Source organism: Diabrotica virgifera, chromosome 5, assembly GCF_917563875.1.
Source record: "Diabrotica virgifera virgifera chromosome 5, PGI_DIABVI_V3a".
NCBI classification, from domain to species: Eukaryota; Metazoa; Arthropoda; class Insecta; order Coleoptera; family Chrysomelidae; genus Diabrotica; species Diabrotica virgifera.
In genome coordinates, this window is record NC_065447.1 from 203,663,220 (window position 1) to 203,685,498 (window position 22,279).

The 22,279-nt window shown below is 34.5% G+C and overlaps 1 protein-coding gene across 1 annotated transcript in view; it reads right to left on the minus strand.

Annotated features, from left to right (window-relative positions):
- Nucleotides 1-22,279, minus strand: part of LOC126885570 (amyloid-beta-like protein) — an 83,743-nt gene that overhangs the window by 24,941 nt on the left and 36,523 nt on the right. The window contains exon 3 of the mRNA XM_050652159.1: nt 3,589-3,810. Within this exon, the coding sequence (XP_050508116.1) occupies nt 3,589-3,810 (222 nt within the window). The remainder of the gene's footprint in view (nt 1-3,588; nt 3,811-22,279) is intronic.

Sequence of the window (22,279 nt, forward strand, 5' to 3'; positions counted from 1 at the left end):
TTTAATTGCCAGATGACGCTAGTCACCTAATATTTTCACTTCAGTTGCAATGGGTGGGAAAACCTCTCAGTACGGATCAATTGGGATATGGAGAACAAGTCTACGTTCTTTCCGATGAGGCTCCAATAAGAGCCGAAAATCGCGATTCAAGGGACTGGACTGCGCTCCGTATTCTAATTGAAAAGTAAGATTGTTTTGCCTTCGCATTGCAACTGAATTGAAAATAAAATTTTTATTTTATTTTTAAAAATAGAATATTTATTTAGTGTTCAACTTTGACGATAATTTTCAGGTTGTGTTTGACAATGACCTGGAATGCTATACAGGTAAAGGTAAAATGGTTTAAACATCTAGCAGAAATTTTAACAACATATGTGCGAGGAAAAAACGAAATTAAATACGAAATCGAATAAGATAAGGAAAGAAAGTAAATGAAAGTAAATTCGGTATGATGGGGATGACATATAACAAGAAAACAAAGATTGGGATTGGAAGAGCATTCCAGGACTCTGTAGTAACGTCTGGAACTGAAGTGTGAACTTTAAAAACTCAAGAAAGGAGAAAGTTAGACGTAGTAGACCTGTACTATCTTCGACAGAGCTAGAATATTAAGGCGCGACCTTAAGTGGTTTGGGCATCTAGAAAGTTGATAACCTAGTAGAGTATTTAAATGGAATCCGCAAGGAAAACGCAAAAGAGAGGACAATATTGTTCTACAGTGGAAATATCAGGCATTAGGGCTCAGAAATTTGGAGAAAGAGAACGCTCAAGACCGGCAAAATGCTGGCCCAAAATGGTTAGCTGTTTAGTTCCCCTAATATATATGAAAAGTACTCCCTTCTATTCTGATAAAAAAATTTCGGTTTAACTTCTGTATAGATTATATTGCAATTGACCAAGCCTATTAGATTTGATGTTTTTTTTAATTACTTGTAGAAAAATTTTTTAAACATTGCTCTATTATTTCATCATATGATTCAGTCAATTTGTACTCTACGAGCTCCCTAGTGGGAAAGTTTTGGGGTAGTTCTGATTTCTTTCATTATATATGGATTTTGGGCTGCTGAATCCGAATATAAGGCCCGCGGACAAAATTTCTTGCCGGAACATTGAAAAAATCGCGAGAAAATCAAAAAATTTCAGCTTTTCTCCGCTTTTTTGCTCAAATCTCGAAAACTATTAACTTTTAGTAAATGGTCTGTTAACAGAAATTAAAGTACTTAAAGTTATCTACAAACATCACCATTTACTTGTTTTCAGACAAACCGTTCGGTCTAAAGTGCAAGTTGAAAATTGCCAATTTTTAACGCTCTTGGTAAAACCAACTTTTTACATTCCAAAACTTTACGTTTTTATTAGAATGCTGTCATTTGATAAATTTCTCTTAGTTTTCTGTACAAATAACAAATGTTAGTTCATAATATGAATATGGTATATCTCTTCTCACAGCTTCCATGAATCCAGTCCATCCCAAAATACCGAGAATGTCTCTGCTTTTCCCTTAGAGCCACAGAAGATCAGGCACAGATAAAGTCACAGTTTCAGTTGGTGTGAACATTTCCTTCGGATCTTGATTTCTGATAAACCTTGAGGTTTTGTCCTTTCAAAATGTATTAGTTGAACAGTTCTCTGACTTCCATAAACCTCAGGTGCGGTGCGGGTTTAGTTTTTAGCCGAGGAATGGATTGGTTAGGAGCTATTGCATGTTTTGGTGCAATACAAGAAATGCCACCCATGACGTAAAGAGTGTGGTATCCGTCGATTGTATGTACGTTATCCCTTTCTGTCCCAACGCTGCAAATATATGTTTTTGAAAAAGTGGGTCTGTATTCCCAGCCGCCGTATCCTATACGTTCAAGGTGTTATGGTCTCAATTTACCAAAGCCCAAAAATATGCGTTGCTTATAAAATTTTAGACTTATTGGTGTCCCAATGCCGTAGAAGTATGTCCGAAAATGTTACATTATTGTTCCCAAAGCCTCAAAATATTGACACCTAAGACAGGTCATGCGGACCCATTGCCGTATATATTTGTCACATATTTTAGATATATGCTATATTGTAGCACTGGTGGCAACGCTCATAGGTAGCTGCTAGAAGGTGAAGCGTTTGTAGCCACAGAAAAGACCAGAAAAAAAAGAAGCGAGTCGAGATACATGTGTGCAAGATGCGGAGTCGGCCTTTGCGTAGCGTCATGTTTTGAGGAGTACGACACAAAAGAAAACTTTTAATGTTAATTTACATTACATTATTTTTTTTTTAAGTTAGTTACATTTTTCAAGTTGCTCTCTGATGAGTACTTTTGAAAAGAAAACGTTTAAGTTGGTTAAAAAAAAACTCATTAAAAAACATGTTTTGATCATTTATTTGTTTATTTATATGCGACGTATACATAAGGCAATGGGACTCTAAGCATGAAAAACCTTTGGGATTGAGGAACCAACATGCAAATTAAGGCCTGGCATAGAAAGGGTTAAAATCAGCGTTTTCGTACACCTGTTGTGTAAAGCACGGTTGGTCAATTTTCTGCGGATCGCCTGCGATTGCTGACACTTCCAGATAAGCAACGCGCTTGCTTAAAGTCTTTTAGTGGCAGTAAGGCCCAGATAGTTGGGTTGGCCGTTTCTCTACAAAAAGTATGGCTCAAGAAAATAGGTTGATGTAGTTTCCTCTTTGTGGTTTTGTTCATCCTATACAGAAGCTGTTCGCCTGGAAGTGTCAGCATTCGCAGGCGATCCGCAGAAAATTGACCTGCCGTGTTTTACACAGCAGGTATACGATAACGCTGATTTTAACGTACATACAATCGACAAATACCACACTTTTCATGTGGCATTTCTTGTATTGCACCAAAACATGCAGTAGCTCCTAAGCAATCCATTCCTCGGATAAAAAAAACTGGCGCCTGAGGTTTATGGAAGTCAGGGAGCTGTTCAACTAATTCATTTTAAAGGACAAAACCTCAAGGTTTATCAGACATCAAGATAACCGATCCGAAGGAAATGTTCACACCAACTGAAACTGTGACTCCATCTTTGCCTAATCTTCTGTGGCTCTAAAGGAAAAGCAGAGACATTCCCGGCCTCTTAGGACGGAATGGACTCATGGAAGCTATCAGAAGAGACATACCATACCTATGAACTAACATTTATTATTTGTACAGAAAACTAGGAGAAATTTATCAAATGACAGCATTCTAATAAAAAATAAAGTTTTGGAATGTAAAAAGTGGGTTTTGCCGAGACCGTTACAAATTGGCAATTTTTAACTTGTACTTTAGACCGAACGGTTCGTCTGAACAAAAAAGTAAATAGTTATATTTGTAGATAATTTTAAGTACTTTAATTTCTGTTAACAGACCATTTACTAAAAGTTAATAGTTTTCGAGATTTGAGCAAAAAAGCGGAAAAAAGCTGAAATTTTTCGCTTCACCTCATATACAATACCTCAGCAGCCCAAAATCCATATACAATGAAAGAAATCAGAACTACCCCAAAACTTTCCTAGTCAAAACACAATTTTATTGAATCAATATTACTTTCTTATAAAATAAGTTCATTATATAAAAGACTTTTATTATGTACACACCTTTAAAATGCTTTGGGCAACAGACAAACTCAACACCACTGAATAACGAGATACCACATGGTAGGAGCATGGCGAACGATCTTAGCTGAAGTCCTTTCTCTTGACAGGCATTTCCAGCTGTGGAGTTCCAGCGCCCGAACGTCCAACAGTTACTTTGATTATGGATATGGTCAAACATGCAGTTTTCAGGTACTAGAAGAGCGTCTGATTGGAATGGACCTTCTGAAATGTTAATAAAAAATATTCATTAGTATTCTTTTATCGACAAAATATTTTAATCATTAAATTATGAAAGCAGAACATTATCGTACTCTCCCAAATTCTGCAGTTTTCTGCCTGAACTTGTTTAAAACAATGATCAACGTTTGTTGAAGATACGTATTGAATACTCCCAAACACAACTACACTAAGGTTTTAATATATTTATTTCAATCTTGTCTAATCACCATTTATATAACTATACTTTATCTAATTTTCGTCTATTTTATTAAATTTTATAGAATAACTCCGTACAACTTTAATTTCTGTAAAAATTTCCCAAGTAAGTACTTTATTCCGCTAATATCATCTAAGAAAACAAATCGCAGTAGAAACGAATCCTTCTAGTTCGAGCATCGACTTAAAATTAAGTAACGGTATCAGTTTTTTTTAAATATTTCTCTATGAAAAGGCATATATTTTTAATAGATATTATTTCATTTATGAACACTATTCAAGATAGTCTAAGAGCTAGTGAACCTTTTGACTAACGGTCGTCCTGTAAGGCTAGAAATTTGTAGAGTGATAATTCATAGCACATCAAAGCTAAAAACCATGACCTGGCAGGCCTCAGCGGTGCACGTGTATCTACCAGGTGAATCGAAAAGTGCAAATTTAGGGGGTAAAATAAACTTTCTCCTGTAAGGTTTAAATTTAAGTATGTGTTTGAGTAAGTCATTTAAAAGAAATGTGTAAAATGACAGGCGATTCTGAAGAGCATAAGACCTTGCCAGGCGAGGGGAAAGATTAGGGGTTTTTCCTAAATTTATTTTTTTTGCATCGAACAAATTTTTTTTAAGTTTTTTGAATCATTCCAAACAGAAAAGGTCTTTGGTGATTTTTCTCTTAAGTTAATAGTTTTTGTTATATAAGCGATTGAAAATTTTGAAAATTGCGAAATCGACCATTTTTAACCCCAAATCGGATATTTATCTAAAAATCTCAAAGTTGCCAAGGTAGGTAGATATTCTTTAAACATTGATTGATGAAATCCCAAAGAGTTTTTTGCAATACAATATCGGAAACCCCTTTGTTTTTTAATTGCTAATCAAGCGAACGCTTCACTGTAGTATAAGTGAGGACGTTTGAGTTGGCATAAATTCATTATCTCGAGAATTGGCAAATTTCAAGAGCAATCTTCAGACAGGTCGATTTTTATTTTTAAATTAGGACTTTTTGGCATATATATAATACTAGTGACGTCATCCATCTGAGCGTGATGACGTAATCGATGATTTTTTTAAATGAGAGTAGGGGTTGTGTGATAGCTCATTTGAAAGGTTATTTAATTCTCTATTCACTAATATAAACAATAACATAATTATTTATACAGGGTGTACAAAAAATTTTTTTTTATTAAATTAACTTTGATTAAATTTGACAAATAGAAGAAAAATTTTTTTTGTACACCCTGTATAAATAATTATGTTAATGTTTATATTACTGAATAGAGAATTAAATAACCTTTCGAATGAGCTATCACACAACCCCTACTCTTATTTAAAAAAATAATCGATTACGTCATCACGCCCAGATGGATGACGTCACTAGTATTATATATATACCAAAAAGTCCTAATTCAAAAATAAAAATCGACCTGTCTGAGGATTTCTCTTCAAATTTGCCCATTCTCGAGATAATGAATTTATGCAAGCTCAAACGTCCTCAATTATACTACAGTGTAGCGCCCGCTTGATTAGCAATTAAAAAAAACAAAGCGGTTTTCGATATTTTATTGAAAAAACTCTTCGGGATTTCATCAATCAATGTTTAAGGAATATCTGCGTACCTTGCCAATATTGAAATTTTTAGATAAATGTCCGATTTGGGTTAAAAATGGCCGATTTCGCAATTTTCAAAATTTTCAATCGCTTATATTAACAAAAACTATTAACTTAAGAGAAAAATAACTAAGGACCTTTTCTGTTTGGAATGATTCAAAAAGCCTAAAAAAAATTTGTTCGATGCAAAAAGAATAATTTTAGGAAAAACCCCTAATCTTTCCCCTCGCCTGGCAAGGTCTTATGCTCTTCAGAATCGCCTGTCATTGTACACATTTCTTCTAAATGACTTACTCAAACACATACTTAAATTTAAACCTTACAGGAGAAAGTTTATTTTACCCCCTAAATTTGCACTTTTCGATTCACCTGGTAGATACACGTGCACCACTGAGGCCTGCCAGGTCATGGTTTTTAGCTTTGGTGTGCTATGAATTATCACTCTACAAATTTTTAGCCTTACAGGACGACCGTTAGTCAAAAGGTTCACTAGCTCTTAGACTAAGATGTAAATGAGTATCGCGTGAGATGATTCTATCGAACCATGATTTGTTTATGGCCATCAGAGTAGATGGCACTTTGTAGCTATCCACTTGAAGCGGGGAATGGAAAGAGACATTTTTCCACACTTTTGGTCCATTCTGTATATAATATAACACACACTTATTATAAAAAGTGTCAAAGTTCGTGCGTTTAATTCCAGGACAGCCAAAAAACTTTGAAGCCTCTGATTAGTTTATTTAATAATACCAATCTTAGATAAATTGACCACTCTTTTAAGATAGATCAATAATTCCTCGAATCAAATCTGCTTTTTTAATGTGTGTTTTAAACACTAAAGGCCAATGTCTGATCACAAGGGAACAAAACTTCGAGGACACTGGCTTGTTGCTATTAGTTTCTCGAAATCGAGTTAAACCACAATCTAGCTGGAACTACAATAGCACAAAACATATCTCGTGGTTTTTATTAATTTCGTTCTAAAGAAAGGTAAAATAGATTCTAATTCACTACTTCTAGTATCATAAAATTAATTATCCATTTATATTCAACGTTTTAAAAGCATATTATCCATTTTTGTTTTCGATGCTTTAAACAATAAGTAGGTTGATTTTTTTTAATAAACAAACTAAATGGATTTTAGTGAGACGAGCCCAGAATAAAAGCTCTATCAGTGACAACCTCCTACAAGCAAGAGGAATTCGTTATCAAGTCCACGCCCAGCTCCCGACTAAAACGCTGAGAGTCGTTCGCTGGTACGATTGAGTGCTTACTTTATCTACCTTCTATTAAGTCCTATATCGACCCCATATCTCCTTTTTCTGAGTAAGCATCCCATGTGTTACAATGTTTTGTCTATGGCCATCTGAGTACATGGCACTTGTGTAGCTATTCACTTTAAGTGGAAAATAGCAGGAGGCATTCTTCGAACGGCTGGGTGTGAGTTTGTATCAGACCGAGCACCTGACGATGCAAGGATATGCTGAAACAAAGGTGTAAGACTCTATTGATACCGAAAAGGTATCTTTTTATAAATGCTTGAAAGGCAAGCATTTATAAAAATGAAGACACTGCTTACAAACAAGGACCTTCAGTTACCTCTCAGATTGAGGGCTCTAAGATGCTACATATTTTCTATATTGCTATATGGAATGGAAGCTTGGACTTTGAAGAGACAACACATAAGAAGAATAGAAGCGTTCGAAATGTGGTGTTATAGAAGAATATTGAAAATTCAGTGGGTTCAAAGGATTACCAATGTTGAAGTGCTACGACGTTTAAATAAGGAGTTAGAAATTATGAAGAGTATAAAAACTAGAAAACTGGAATATTTGGGTCACATTACCAGAGGAGAAAAATACGAGTTGCTGAGAATTATTATGCAAGGAAGGATCCAAGGAAGAAGAAGCATAGGAAGAAGACGCATCCCCTGGCTGAGGAACCTTAGAGAATGGTTTAATTGTAGTTCATTACAACTGTTCAGAGTAGCAGCAAACAAAGTGACCATAGCCATTATGATATCCAACCTCCGATAGGAGAGGGAACTTTAAGAAGAAGAATTGATACCGATTCATAAACAGAAGGTTTAATAAATTGTGTTCTTGCGCCATATATTTTGCTTTAAATGCACCTAGCCAACAGCAAAGCTTTTCTGAAATCTTAAAATTGTTGCTAATTTCGACAGCTCAAATAGCCCAGTAAATGAACGGGAAATTCGGCGATAGCGTCTAATTTTCAGGGGCAACTCCGAATTGCATGAAAATTTGGATGTAGGTTCTACTTACCCTCCACTTCAAAGTCGAAATTGTGCCGTTGGTTGCTTTTACTTGGGGGTTGACAGTCACCCCTTCTCGGGGGTGAAAAAACATACGTTCAAGATAAGACCCGAAATTGATAGATTGACTGATTTTAAGCAACTTTTGTTCTATAGAGTTTTTTACGTAAGTCAATACTTTTCGAGTTATTTGCCATTGAAAATGTTGATTTTTCGACAAAAAAACTAAGTTTTCAGACGGTTTTTCGCAAATAACTCAAAAAGTAAATATTTTATCGAAAAAAATATCCTTAGCCAAAGTGTAGCTTATAAAAAACCCAAACAAATGGTGTATCGGTAAAGTCGATCAATCAAACAAAAACAAAGTTGTAGCTCATGAAAAATACGTTCTTATTCGTCTAATTCCAAATCGAATATTTCAAGGTGAAATCACCGAAAACTTAAGCACCTTTCGGGAAAACCCATTTAAACTTTTTTAAAGTGTTTATAAAAAGCTTTGTTTTAATTGTTAACAAAAGATTTAGCATTAAAAATAAGCGAGTTACGCTCAAAATAAAGTTGGCCCTCTTTTTTTTTGTAAAAAATCATGAAAATCTCGACTTGCTTAGCTCCCCAAATGAAACTAATCGCTACCGCTTTACAAACAATTTACTTACCTATCTATTTTTTATATGATCTATCAGTCTCACCGGTTTAAAGTGTTTATTTTTGAAAGGGTTATAATTGAGAAAGCTTGAATGAGTCACTAATCACGAGTGTATGCAAATTTTGAACAGCCATATCTTAACCAATTTTTGTCTTACGGAGAAACAAAATGAAAATAGCATATTTATAATAGCAAAACCTACATTTTTTTACTCTTTAAGATTTTTCTTATCACTAATACTTTTTAAGTTATTTTGAAAAAATGAAATTTTTCAAAAATTTTTAGAAAATTTTTTTTACTATAAAACCAAATGTTTTCAAAAATAAGCACTTCAAACCAATTAAACTTACAGATCATATAAACAATACACATACAGTTAAAATAGATGGTAAAGCCAAACGATTAATTTCATTTAGGGTGCTAAATAGAGGGAGGTTTTCACGATTTTTTTTACCAAAAAAAAGGGGCCAACTTTTTTTTTCAGTGTAACTCGTTTATTTTTGATGCTGTCAACTTTTGTAAAAACAAGTAATAAGCTTTTTTCGATACTTTAAAAATGTTAATAAGGTTTTCCCGAAAAACGCTTCTTTTTTCGGTGATTTCGCGTTGAATTATTCGATTTGGAATTAGACGAATAAGAACGTATTTTTCATGAGCTACAACTTTGCTTCTACTCAATTTGTAGACTTTAGTGGTACACCATTTTTTTCGTTTTTTTATAGGCTACACTTTTGCTAAATATATTTTTTTGATAAAATATTTACTTTTTGAGTTATTTTGGAAAAACGGTCTGAAAACGTAGTTTTTTGTCGAAAAATCAACATTTTAAATCGCGAATAACTCGAAAAGTATTGACTTACGTAAAAAACTATATAGAACAAAAGGTGCTTAAAATAAGTCAATTTATCTATTTCCGGCCTTATTTTATATACGCGTTTTTCACCCCCCGAGAAGGGGTAAATGTCACCACCCAAGTAAAAGCAACCAACGGCACAAATTCAACTTTGAAGTGGAGGGTAAGTAGAACCTAAATCCAAATTTTCATGCAATTCGAAGTTGCCCCTGGAAATTACTCTCCAAAACGGTCATTTATTGGGCTAAAAAGTACAGAAACCGATTCTATCGAATTATGCTTTGTTTATGGCCATCAGAGTAGATGACACTTTTGTAGCTATCCATTTGAAGTGGTAAATAGCAAGAGACACGTAAAGTTCGTGCGTTTAATTTCAGGATAGCCCAAAAACTTAGAAGCCTCTGATTAGTTCATTTAATAATACCAATCTTAGATAAATGAATCATTCTTTTAAGATAGATCAATAATTTCTCGAATCAAATCTGCTTTTGTAATTCGTGTTAAACACTAAAGGCCAATGTCTGGTCACAAGGGAACAAAACTTCGAGGACACTGGCTTGTTGCTATTAGTTTCTCGAAATCGAGTTAAACCACAATCTAGCTGGAACTACAATAGCACAAAACATATCTCGTGGTTTTCTCTTCCCTGCGGCACAACCTACATTGTTTGCTCTGATATTTAATAATGCTCGTTCCTGATATCTCATCATCAGCCTACCGAAGAATGTCTCTTGCTATTTACCACTTCAAACGGATAGCTACAAAAGTGCCGTCTACTCTGATAACCATAAACGAAACACGATTCTATAGAAACGTTTTCAGTACTTTTGAGCTATCAAAATTTGCAAGAAAGTTTAAGATTTCTAGCAAAACTTTGCTGTCGCTTGCATGCATTTAAAGCGAAATATATGGCACAAGAGCACAATTCATCAAACCTTCTGTCTATGAATCGGTGGCAATAAAGTCTTACAACAATAAACAACTTAAATGGATTTGTTTTGTTTTATTTGCTATAAAATAGGTTATCTTATGTAAAGTTTTAATCACTCGAAAAGTTTTAGTGAGAAGAGGCCAGAATAAAAGCCTTATTAGTCACAACCTCTTAGAAGCAAGAGGAATTCTTTATCAAGTGTTATGCCCAATAGTCCATGAAGGTCCTGAAAGGCGCCAATGTAAAAATTTATCAGAGATCTTCCTGTTTTCTAAAAGTTAAAGGACATCTGTAAGTATCTATCGTTTCCCATTCCATTATCCCCTAAAACGTATCCACGTCCAGCTTCCGACTAAAACACTGAGAGCCGTTCGCAAAGTCCGATTGACTGTTTGCTCTATCTAACTTCTGTTAAGTCCCATATCGACCCCCCAACCCCTTCTTCTGAGTAAGCATCCTATTTGTTACAATATTTCGTTTATGGCCATCTGAGTACATGGCACTTTTATGGCTATCCACTTGAAGTGGGAAATAGTAGGAGGCATTCTTCGCCCGGCTGGGTGTGAGTTAGTTCAGACCGAGCCTCTGACGATGCAAAGATATGCTGTAACAAAGTTGTTGTTGCTAATTTCGACAGCTCAAAAGTAAGAAACCGATTCTATCGACTCATGTTTTGTTTATGGCCATCAGAGTAGATGACACTTTTGTAGCTATCCATTTGAAGTGGTAAATAGCAAGAGACTCGTTTCCACACTTTTAGTTCATTCGGTATATAATATAACACACATTTATTATAAAAAGTGTCAAAGTTCGTGCGTTTAATTTCAGGGTAGCCAAAAAACTTAGAAGCCTCTGGTTAGTTAATTTAATAATACCAATCTTAGATAACTTAACCATTTTTTAAAGATAGATCAATAATTCCTCGAATCAAATCTGCTTTTGTAATTCGTGTTAAACACTAAAGGCCAATGTCTGGTCACAAGGGAACAAAACTTCGAGGACACTGGCTTGTTGCTATTAGTTTCTCGAAATCGAGTTAAACCACAATCTAGCTGGAACTACAATAGCACAAAACATATCTCGTGGTTTTCTCTTCCCTGCGGCACAACCTACATTGTTTGCGCTGATATTTAATAATGCTCGTGCCTCCTAAACCGACATTGTTTGAGATTTACTATAATTTGAAAATTTAACGCTACTGCGTTGGCTTGTTTTTTGAACTAATAAACGGTTAATTGGGGAAATAATGCAATTTATATATTTTAAAACCAATAAAACATTGTTTTCATTATAAAATCCATTACAAATTATTGGTTGGTCTAGTGTTTTTAATTGGTACTCAATTTAAATACTTGAAATTTCGTTTATACAATCATATAAATACACCATTTTGTTTAGTTTAGTGTCATTTTCATATGTGTTAGTTCATATGCGCTATAAAACGGATATACATTTTAACAAAATAATGTGAAAAGTTAAGAAATAAAAAAGAAAATTGAGAAAGGAAAGAAAAAAACTAACGAAGTGCTCAACTCAAAGAATTTTTTCGTAGAAACGAACTATAACAAAGTTTTTCAAAGTGATTTTTTTTGTCAAAGTGCCGTTCATGCGATTTTAAATTTAATAATTATAAGGGGAAGAAAGGAATGGGATATTATAGACTTCAAGAAAACCTGAGCAACCTACTAGTTAGACCATGACATAGTATCATTATAAATGAAATTGGGGATACTGGATGGATGATTATTTCTGACCATATGGGACTCGATATAGGCCTGAAGTCAGTGAGTAAAGCCAAATGGACATTATTTGCTCACGAAAGAGATGGTAAAGAGGAAATACTCATCCAAGAGTGCAAGTTTATACCTGATATACAGACGGATCTAAAACTGAAGAAAGGTCAGGTGCAGGTATATTCGGTAGTGGTGGAAATTTAAATTTTTCTATCAGACTATCACTAGACTAATATATCTCCCTATTTCAGGCAGAGATTTTGTCAATCTTGCAGTGTGTAAAAGAATTAACATGAGGGCTTACAAACTGAAGTGGATCAATATATGCACAGATAAACAAGCAGTCATGGGGCTCGCACAGATAACCAAACAGTCATGAGGTTCTCACAGCCTCATGCTGGACTCGACAGACTGGCTATCAGTTTTACAATGGTATGGACTCTATGAAACTGATGCACTTGCCACAAAAGCATCAGCTACAAAATACTTCGGTCTACGAGCTAATGGTTCAGAGCCACCCGTGAAAGTGCCAAAAAGCTTATTTACCTGTTCCCTATCAATGTTTATTTCGTTTTTATCGTCACTTCTGGTGTTGGTGGTTCATTATCGTAATCTCCAGCAAATAAGGATGGAAAGTAGTATGTCCATATTTCCTTCTGAATGTATCTCGTGTTTATTAGTTCGTTCTCATCTTTCGTTCTTTGTCCTCTGATCATTCTTCATATTTCCCTTTGTGTTCCATAGAAGTTGTGTTCCATCTTACTAAAGTATTGGTTTTATTTCGGATTCGTAGTGGTTGTAGGCCTGTTGTGTTTTATATTGTAAAAAGGCTTACTTCTTTTCTTCATTTTTGTCTTCACTTCCTTTTTAAACCATGAGGTTTTCTTTTTGACATGTTAGTGTTACCCCTCTCCAAGTGCTTTTGTTTTTGCGTTAATTATGTTATTTTTGTGGTTTTGCCAGCTTTCCTCGACGTTATATTATATTTGATATTATCTGCTATTCTATTCCTTTTCTGTATAACTGTTCCATAGATTTCGTATTTACTCCTTCGACTCTCGAGTGTTGCTTATGTTACTGTCCCTCTCTTGGGTGTGATGTGTTTCATGATGATTCTTACATCTGCTGAGTTAAAGCATCTTACGTCGAATATTTTCGATAGATGTATATCTCTGTTGGTTATAACATAATCTATCATAGATCTTCGTACACGGGTGTTGTTGAATATATTATTATGCATGTAAATGTGTATTGGTCAATGTGTTGTTTATTCTACGATAATCATTCGTGCAGATGTTTATCATCAGTTCTGTATTTCCGCTTTTAACATTCTCGCTATATTTTTGCTTAATTATTGTTTCCACCCAATTTTTAAAAAATGTGAAAACTTGGAATTATCCACGTCGTTCTGTCTGTCTGTGAACACAACTACTCCGTCATTATGCTACGTAGAATGGGAAATGAGGTGTCAAATGAAAGCTTATAATCCAAGGATGGTACTAAAGGTGAGAAATTTGACTTACGTTGTCTGTCCGTCCGACCGCGAATATAACTCCTTCGTCATTATACCAGGTAGAATGACAAATGAGGTATCAAATGAAAGCTTATAATCCAAGGATGGTACTAAAGGTGAGAAATTTGCCCTAGGCTGTCTGTCCGCCCGATCGCGAACATAACTCCTCCGTCATTATACCAAGTAGAATGATAAATAAAGTGTCAAATGAAAGCTTATAATCCGAGGCTGGTACTAAAGGTGAGAAATTTGACCTAGGTTGTCTGTCCGTCCGACCGCGAATATAACTCCTCGGTCATTATATCAGGTAGAATGACAAATGAGGTGTCAAATGAAAGCTTATATTCCAAGGATGGTACTAAAGGTGAGAATTTTGGCCTAGGACTTCCGGTTTTAGAAATGCGACCAAAAGTACTGTTTTGAAGTCAGCGGAATAGTACAAGTGGTATATTATTCGACGCGCTTTCGCAAGACGAGAACGGATATATACTTCCGGTTTCATGACTGTCTGTCCGTCTGTTTGTCCATCCGCGAATACAACTCATACGTTATTAATGCAGATAGAATGACAAATGAGGTGTCGAATGAAAGCTTATAATCCAAAGATGGTATTAAAGATGAGAAATTTGACGGTTTTATTCGGGAGAAATCAGACTTCCCGTTTTAGAGTTGCAACTGTAAGTACTATTTTATAGTCGAGAATACAGTGATGAGCGTGCTAATAACCGTCAAAATAGCGCAAAAGATGGAAAACGTATTCAGTTGTGAGATAAAAAGAAATAAAACTAGTCGAGCTGGTAAATTTAGCGATATTAAACTAAAAATTTATATTGACTGTTTCCCACCTTCACACGTATCAGTGGAGTATGTCAACTTAAACTGTCACTGTGATAGTGGCAGTTGCTAAACTCGTCCGATAAGTCTAAAGGTGGAAAACAATCAATATAATGTAAATTTTTAGGTTAATATCGCTAAATTTCCCAGCTCGACTAGTTTCATTTCTTTTTATCTCACAACTTAGTACGTTTTCCATATTTTGTGCTATTTTGGCGGTTATTAGCGCGTTCATCACTGTAGTATAAGCAATATATCATTCGACGTACCTTAGCACGATGAGAACAAATGTAAAATTTTGGTTTTTATATAATTTCCGGTTAAAGAGTTCTAACCAGAAGTGCCATTATAGTCGCAGAAATAGTACATGTAACACATCAATCGAAGCGTATTAAAAAGTTGAGTTTGAATCTTTAGTTCCGGTTTTGAAGTCGTTTCTGTTTAAACAATGATGACCCAAAGTTTAGTAAAAATGACTCAAAATTAGTAAAATCGTATATCAATCGACGCAAAGTTACACGAAGAGTTCAAATATCAACTTTCGGTTCTATTTTCGATTACTTTGGGTGAAAACCTACGACTCACGAAGTCCAATTACTTGTTCAGCGTATTACTTGGTTGCTTATTCGAACAATTCCCCATATCATTTTCTCTCTGACTTGGTCTACTACTTGTTGTAATTCGTTATAATGTTTCTCTTGTTGTTTGGGACTTACTATTTTCTGGACCGTATTTGGGAGTAAGACTTAGGGTAATTGCGGGGTGGGTCGAGTAGCTTTGCGGTTACCAAAGTCAGTCCCAAACCTGGGTAAAATTTGGAGGGTGATTGGCAAGATTAGCAACCTACAAATTGTACAATACTGCTCAAAGAAACCATGTGAAGCCTCGGAATATCCAATATTGTTCAGTATAATTAATATTATGAATAATCTTTCAAAATCATGTGAAATACATACTTGCAAAAAGCGGGAAAACGCGTATAGCGATACCCTTTCATTACTATTTTTGCTAATTTTATTTTCTTAATTTTTAATAACTTTTCTCAAAACGAAACAACATTAGTCATTTAAAACTTATATGTAATATACAAAGCATATGCCAACAAGGGCCGTTAATTTCGAGAAACCAAAATGTATCCCTAAACAGATTGTATAAAATTAATGTTTTTTTCAAGGAAACCCTAATGGATTACGATGTCATATCGCCAGACTCTTTATGTCAATTTCTTAAAATACAAAAAGGTTCTCATCTTTTAAAAGGCAGATGCAGTAATTTATGGCCCTTTCTGGCCATTATCGCAAAACCGCAAAACCAGGTGACACAATAGTTGGTGGTCCGAAAGTCAGTCTCTACACAGTATGCGAACGATGCAGACACACCCTCGCTCGCGCTAACAAACAACCCTCTTTCGAGATATAAGCAAAACACCGCTTGTTTACCCAAAATAAATAAATATATTACTGTTCGTTGTTACACTTATTTTTTATTAATTCCGTCAACCACACCACCGGAATACGCGTTTTAACAACAATTTAGGAATTCCGTTCTTGTATCGTGCTATTTAAAACAACAGCAACTTTAGATCGAGTTTGTAAAAGCTCAAATAAGTTAAAATATTTTTATATCACAATGCTTATAAACTGTAATTTAAACCCAGTAGGATAATACCGGAAATTCATTTGAACACCAAGAACACTCTCGCCAAATCGCCAAATTCTCCTACAGGTTTAGTATTGTACAAAAACACTATCGCCAAATTCTACCACAAATTCTACAACAGGTTTAGTATTAAGTAGGTATTTTTTTTATACATTCCGATTTAGAATTCTTTGCACTTTACATAAACATGTTAACATTTCAATTTTTGGAATCTTTGTCCAGTTTGTAAAAGAAGAGATGATCTGAACTAAAAATGCGAGCGGTTTACCCCGCACAGCATAAAACGACATTTTTTTGCATTTCTATCGCACCAAACATTTTTTATTCGTTACAATGTTTTTGCAAAGTTCAAATGTGTTTTTTTAAGTTTTCCAAGTGTTTTGTTTATATTATTTGTTACAATTTGTAACAATTTTCGGCCCACTTGGAAAAATAAAAAAAAACACAGTAGAACTTTTAAAAATATCGAATAAAAAGATTTCTAAACGTCTTTTTAGAGGTAAACCCCGTGCCTATTATTTTCAACTTTAAAATTTCACGTGAATTTTATAATTTTTAGATGTTAAAAGAAGATTTAACAATACCACCAACATCGTTTTAAAAACCAATGATAACTAAGCTTTCTGAAGCTTCAAAAGCATATGTAGGAATGTTCTCCGTAAGTTTCTACGATATTTGACGGCGACTAAATGACCATGAGTGGATGAGTGGAAATAGAGAGATAAAGGATTAACTTTGGAGAAGTGGTTAGTGTGGACATCCTAAACTCTATTCAAGGGTCTATAGAGCCCTAACTAGCTACAATATATTAGAAAGGGAATTTCGAGTCCCTATAATCAATATATCTAGTCGTCTCTTCCATTAGTAACTCAGTGTCACGGTTTTGGCTGTAGACCGGATTGTGTATTTTAGAAAATAGTACAAATAAAATACACCATTGATTTAAACTAAAAAAGCACAAAATGGCACGAAGATCGTTTAAAAGCAACCATGAAATACAACTTGACAAAGCTTGACAACTTTTTAAATACTTTTTCTACGACCGTTTAATAACATGCTCATTATTCGCTATTTTTTCATAGATAATAGCACTCATTACTGTACCCGTGAGTAATAATTCATTACTCACGGGCTGAAGTTACTCACGGGTCATTACTCACGGGCTGAAGTTAGATTTAAGTGGCGCATGCCACTTTTAATATTAATCGTGTATAAACTGGACATGAAATTACTTAGACTTGTTTATTTATTACAATAATTATTGTAATTTATATCAATAATTAACTTCGAAAAATTTTTAAAGGAATTTTAACTGTAAAAATGTCAGTATATTTTTTACGTTTATATCTTGTTTACTAAAAATTTTGACGTTTATCATTTATTTTAGTGACAGTGACATTAGCGCAGTTTGTTTATGTTAATTGGAATTTATAACTAATATTTTGTTTATTTTTTAAGTTATATTGTGTTAAATATGTTATTTATAACATATTATGTATAGTTATAATATAGTTAAATGTAAATATACATTATAACTATATAATATATGAAATGCGTCCAACGACAACAGCCATTTCCTATTTATTAGATTCATTGACAGTAGGTACAAATTTAAGCTTATAATTTTTCGGAAACGAATAGAACTAATATTGACTATTTCTAGTTGTATTTTTACAATAAATAAGAATTTGGTAATAGCAGGCAACCAATTATTCAGCCATGTACTAGGGGTAAATAGCATTTAGGTATTTTTGTAAATTATTATAATTTAAATCTCGAGTAGTTGATAATTAATTTTTTTACTAATTAAAATAAAAAAAAAGGTCGTAGAAAAAGTATAGTATTCTACTCGCATGTAATGGCTATTACTCACTCTGATGAATTACGCCACTCGCCTACGGCTCGTGTCGCAAACTTCATCATCGTGAGTAATAGCCATCATTACATGCTCGTTGAATAATATACTATTAATCCACTATTTTATGTTTAAGCTATTCAAATTCCTTAGGCCAAATTATGACTTACACTGCGAAAACAAAACTTGACACCACAAGGACAAAAAGACTGATCGAAACGTGCGAAATTAAAATAGTACGAGATATCAAAGGAAAATCATTAGATATGACAGTCAACGTAGCACAGACCTCAGGCAAAGCTGTAATATAGAGAACATAAATGACTGGACACTGAAAAGAAAATAATTACACTTTTATAAAAAAGAACTTTTTATAATAAAACGTTTTCATTATTTATAGGACCCATTATAAAATTATAAACTATTTTGTTGTTTCAATTTCTATGTCATAATAGTATATTATGCAACGAGCATTTAATGATGGACATTATGAAGCGACTATGAGGGAAACCGTACTATGCGTATGATAACAGGCACAATTAAGCCCACCCCTACAATGTGGCTACCTACCCTTAGTAATATAGGACCACCCAACCTACGCCGCGAACATGCATTGGTTAAAGAATATAACAAAATAATGGACAGTCGCCAGCTTCTAGTCCACAACGACATCCCCGATATTCTTGGAAACCGTCTCCGATCCAGGTTACCCCCTCTACAATCTGCTCAAGCGCTGCAGCAATCCAACTTTGACTTAAATACCCGATGGAGAGAAGATTGGGAAAGTAGGACAGATCCGCATTACCATAGTCTACCGGACATCATAGGGAAACCTGGCGAATTTGAACGTCCCCGTAAGATTTGGGCAGCCCTTAATCGAATTCGAACAAACTGTGGAAGATGCGCCGACTCCCTCCACAGATGGGGTAAACTCCCCTCGCCTTCTTGTGACTGCGGCGCTGCAAGACAGACGATCAGTCACATTGTTCAGGACTGCCCACGCAGAGCATACACAGGCGACCCTATAGACTTTGTAATGGCAACCGAAGGGTCAATCGAATATATAAAAAAATTGGACATCTGTTTGTGATGCATTGTATAATGCATAAATCTAAATATATTCTGTGATATACTTAAGCCATACGCTAAATAAAAATATGAGGGATACGAAACGAGCCGACTAGCGGCGAGTTTCGTACAGAGTACGAGCTTCACAATGATAATTAAATGCAAGTTGTATAGGTACACGATTTTTTCTATGATCATTCACAACAAAAAATATATTCAAATTTATTAATTTTGTAACGCAAATAAGTTAAGTAGTTTGTCAGTTTGTTTAGATATTGAGAACTGTCAAAGCGTATGTATTTGACTCGCCATTTTGGTCACCTCGCGTGTGCCACCTTCATCGCGAATGCCATATCGCGATTCTATTGGTTAAAAATCTGTATCGTAATGAAAATCTGTATCGTCCTGAAGTTCATTATGATACAGGTAGTGAAATCATATTTAATATAATATTATAGTATGAGAATAGAAAAAAGAATTTTGTAATCGACTTTTTTAGAGGCATAATTATTTCTCTAGCGGATTTAAACTTAAATAAATCAAAGAAAATATTTAAAATGGTATATATAATATTTATATATAATAATTAACTTATAAAACATGAATTTTAATTATATTAACTTTTAATCATTTATTAAAAAAAAATAAAAGAAGATACGTAACAGACGGGTTTCGAACTCAGGGGTCGTATTTTCGAATTCAATCGAATATTTTCGCATACGAGTTAACACGAATGAAAAATTTCGTACACTAACGTGAATGTGTATTTTTGAACGTCCTTCGAAATGTTATACGTATACGAGCAAAATTTGCACCGGCAACACTGCAAATTCGATATAACATTGAACTTATTTGTCATCTGAAGAGTCACGATGTTGCCATACTTTTTTTGTCTATTTCTTGTATAATTTCCATCAATGGTATAATCGCAGTATTAAAAACAAAATGTTATATTTGTTATATATACTGGGGTATAATGTACAAGAATAAGATTGTATAAGAACGTTTAGTGTATAAAGATAACGACTTATAGTCTGAACAAAGTATAAAAAAGGCCATTTTTGGGAAAAGTTATTTACGCCCGGTTTCATAATCAGTTAAAGTGGACTTTAAATTTAAAGTTGGTACTTTTATCAATGCAAATCATATGGGTAAATGTCAACTTTAAAGTAACCTTTATTTAAGTTGATTATGAAACCGGGCGTTAGCAGATATTTTAAGTGTAATCGAATCTTAAGATTGCATAGGCATATTAGTAATATCGATTTGCAAAGTCCGCAGAAAGTGTGCTATTTTGTTTAATATTATTTTTGTATCCAGAATTTACACTGATATTTTACTATTTACTTTTCAAAACTTTACTTCAAAGCGATTTTTTAAATGCACCTTTATGTAATGTGATAGTATGAAAAAATTGAGGATATGGCAACGGTGTCATATGTCAAGTTTGGAGCTTAGATCCAATGCTAAAATGCATACATAAAGTTAGGTTAGGTTATATTTTCTAGACATAATCGTACAACATCTTTCTTTCTATTAACGAATTATTTAAACCAGCCATTGAAAATAAATTTCAATGTAAAAATATTGTATACAACAACACAATTAACACTATTATCTGCTAAAACTATCATGACAACTGAAATGACCTTGAAATGACAACAATAATTCGTATACGAGCATCACGATTCGAATGGTTCATACCCATTCTAGTCGTCGTATACGAAAAAATTCGTACACGAAGTATTCGAAAATACAAGACACCGGATTTCAAGCGAAATTCTTCTAATTTCGTATGCGAAATATGCTCGAATGAATTCGAAAATAGGACCCCAGGACCTCTCGATATCCAGTATACCACTCTGCCTCTGAGCTACCATGTATCGATTCGTTAACGTACTTTAAAATGGTATTTAAATGTCATTGCATTAGTAACATTTTTAAAATAGTTTGAAATTAAAAAAATCGATTTTTCCATATAATAGTATAGAATAGATATAATATTGCATTGTTAGCTAGTTCTGAGTTATTCTGAAAATTTCAGGTGCCTAGGAAACATAGAACTATGTTTAAAATGGATTACAAAATTTATGGAGATAGTGACAAAGACCAAGCCAAGTATATAAAAACGTTTTAAAAAAGTGGTATAGTCATATAAGCAGAATGGGAGAAGAAAGACTGGTAAAGATAGCACGAGACAGATCACCAGACGGCCGAAGGAGTACAGGAAGACCAAAGAAGAGATGGGAGTGACAACCTGGATATCTGAGAAGCAGGAAGAAGAAGAAGCAATTTCTTAGTTATTATTGGTAAAATTTTAAAAAGATAAATTGATAAAAAATTTTTAATGCAAAAGTACCCCGCACAAACCTTATGGAAATTAGGTCCCAGTGGATTTCGTTCATACTTTGGGAAAATACTCTTTGAAGCATCCTGATAAAAAGTTCTCATGGGCACAACTCAATCGTATGAAGCATTTTTAAGATATAGAGGCACAAACTCGGAAAATTATAAGCTTTACTGGGTATTCCAATTCCCTGAGTTACTGGTTATCTGGCAAAATGTAGAAATTTGGATCAAGAAAAAGTACTACTAGTCTAGGATTTTTTCCTGGCTATCCAATGGTGACCTTTACTTTGACCTTGACCTTCAACGGACGTCATCTTCTAGAGTTTCGATGGTGTTCGGCATTTAATTGATGCAAATGAATTACTGGAGGGTTTTTTGAGGTCGCTAAACACGAATATGCCACCAGAACCGACTCCCGGAGCAGCTGGTTTCCAAGGTCAATGAAAGGCGCTCCTGGAGTTTCGAGGCTCTTTGGCACTACATTAATGCAAACGGATTAGTTATCTTCAGGAGTTATCTTCTGGAGTTTCGGAGGAATCAAATGAAGGAATCAAATGGATTACTCTTAGGTTTTTAACTCCAGACGATAACCTGTCTTAGGCGCCAGGTGCTGCTGAGTCTGTGCTGATCACGTATTCGTGTTCAGCAATTCCAAAAACCTATAACTAATCCGTTTGCATTAATGCAGTACCAAAGACTCTCGAAACTCCAGGAGCGCCTTTCATTGACCTTCTGGTGGCATATTCGTGTTTAGCAACCTCAAAAAACCCTCCGGTAATTCATTTGCATCGATTAAATGCCGAAAACCATCGAAACTCTAGAAGATGACGTCCCTTGGAGTGACCCTGGACACCACGTCCTACGGAGGTCAATTCTGATGGCATATTCGTGTTTAGCGATCCCAAAAACCCATGAGTTATCTGTTTATATCAATTT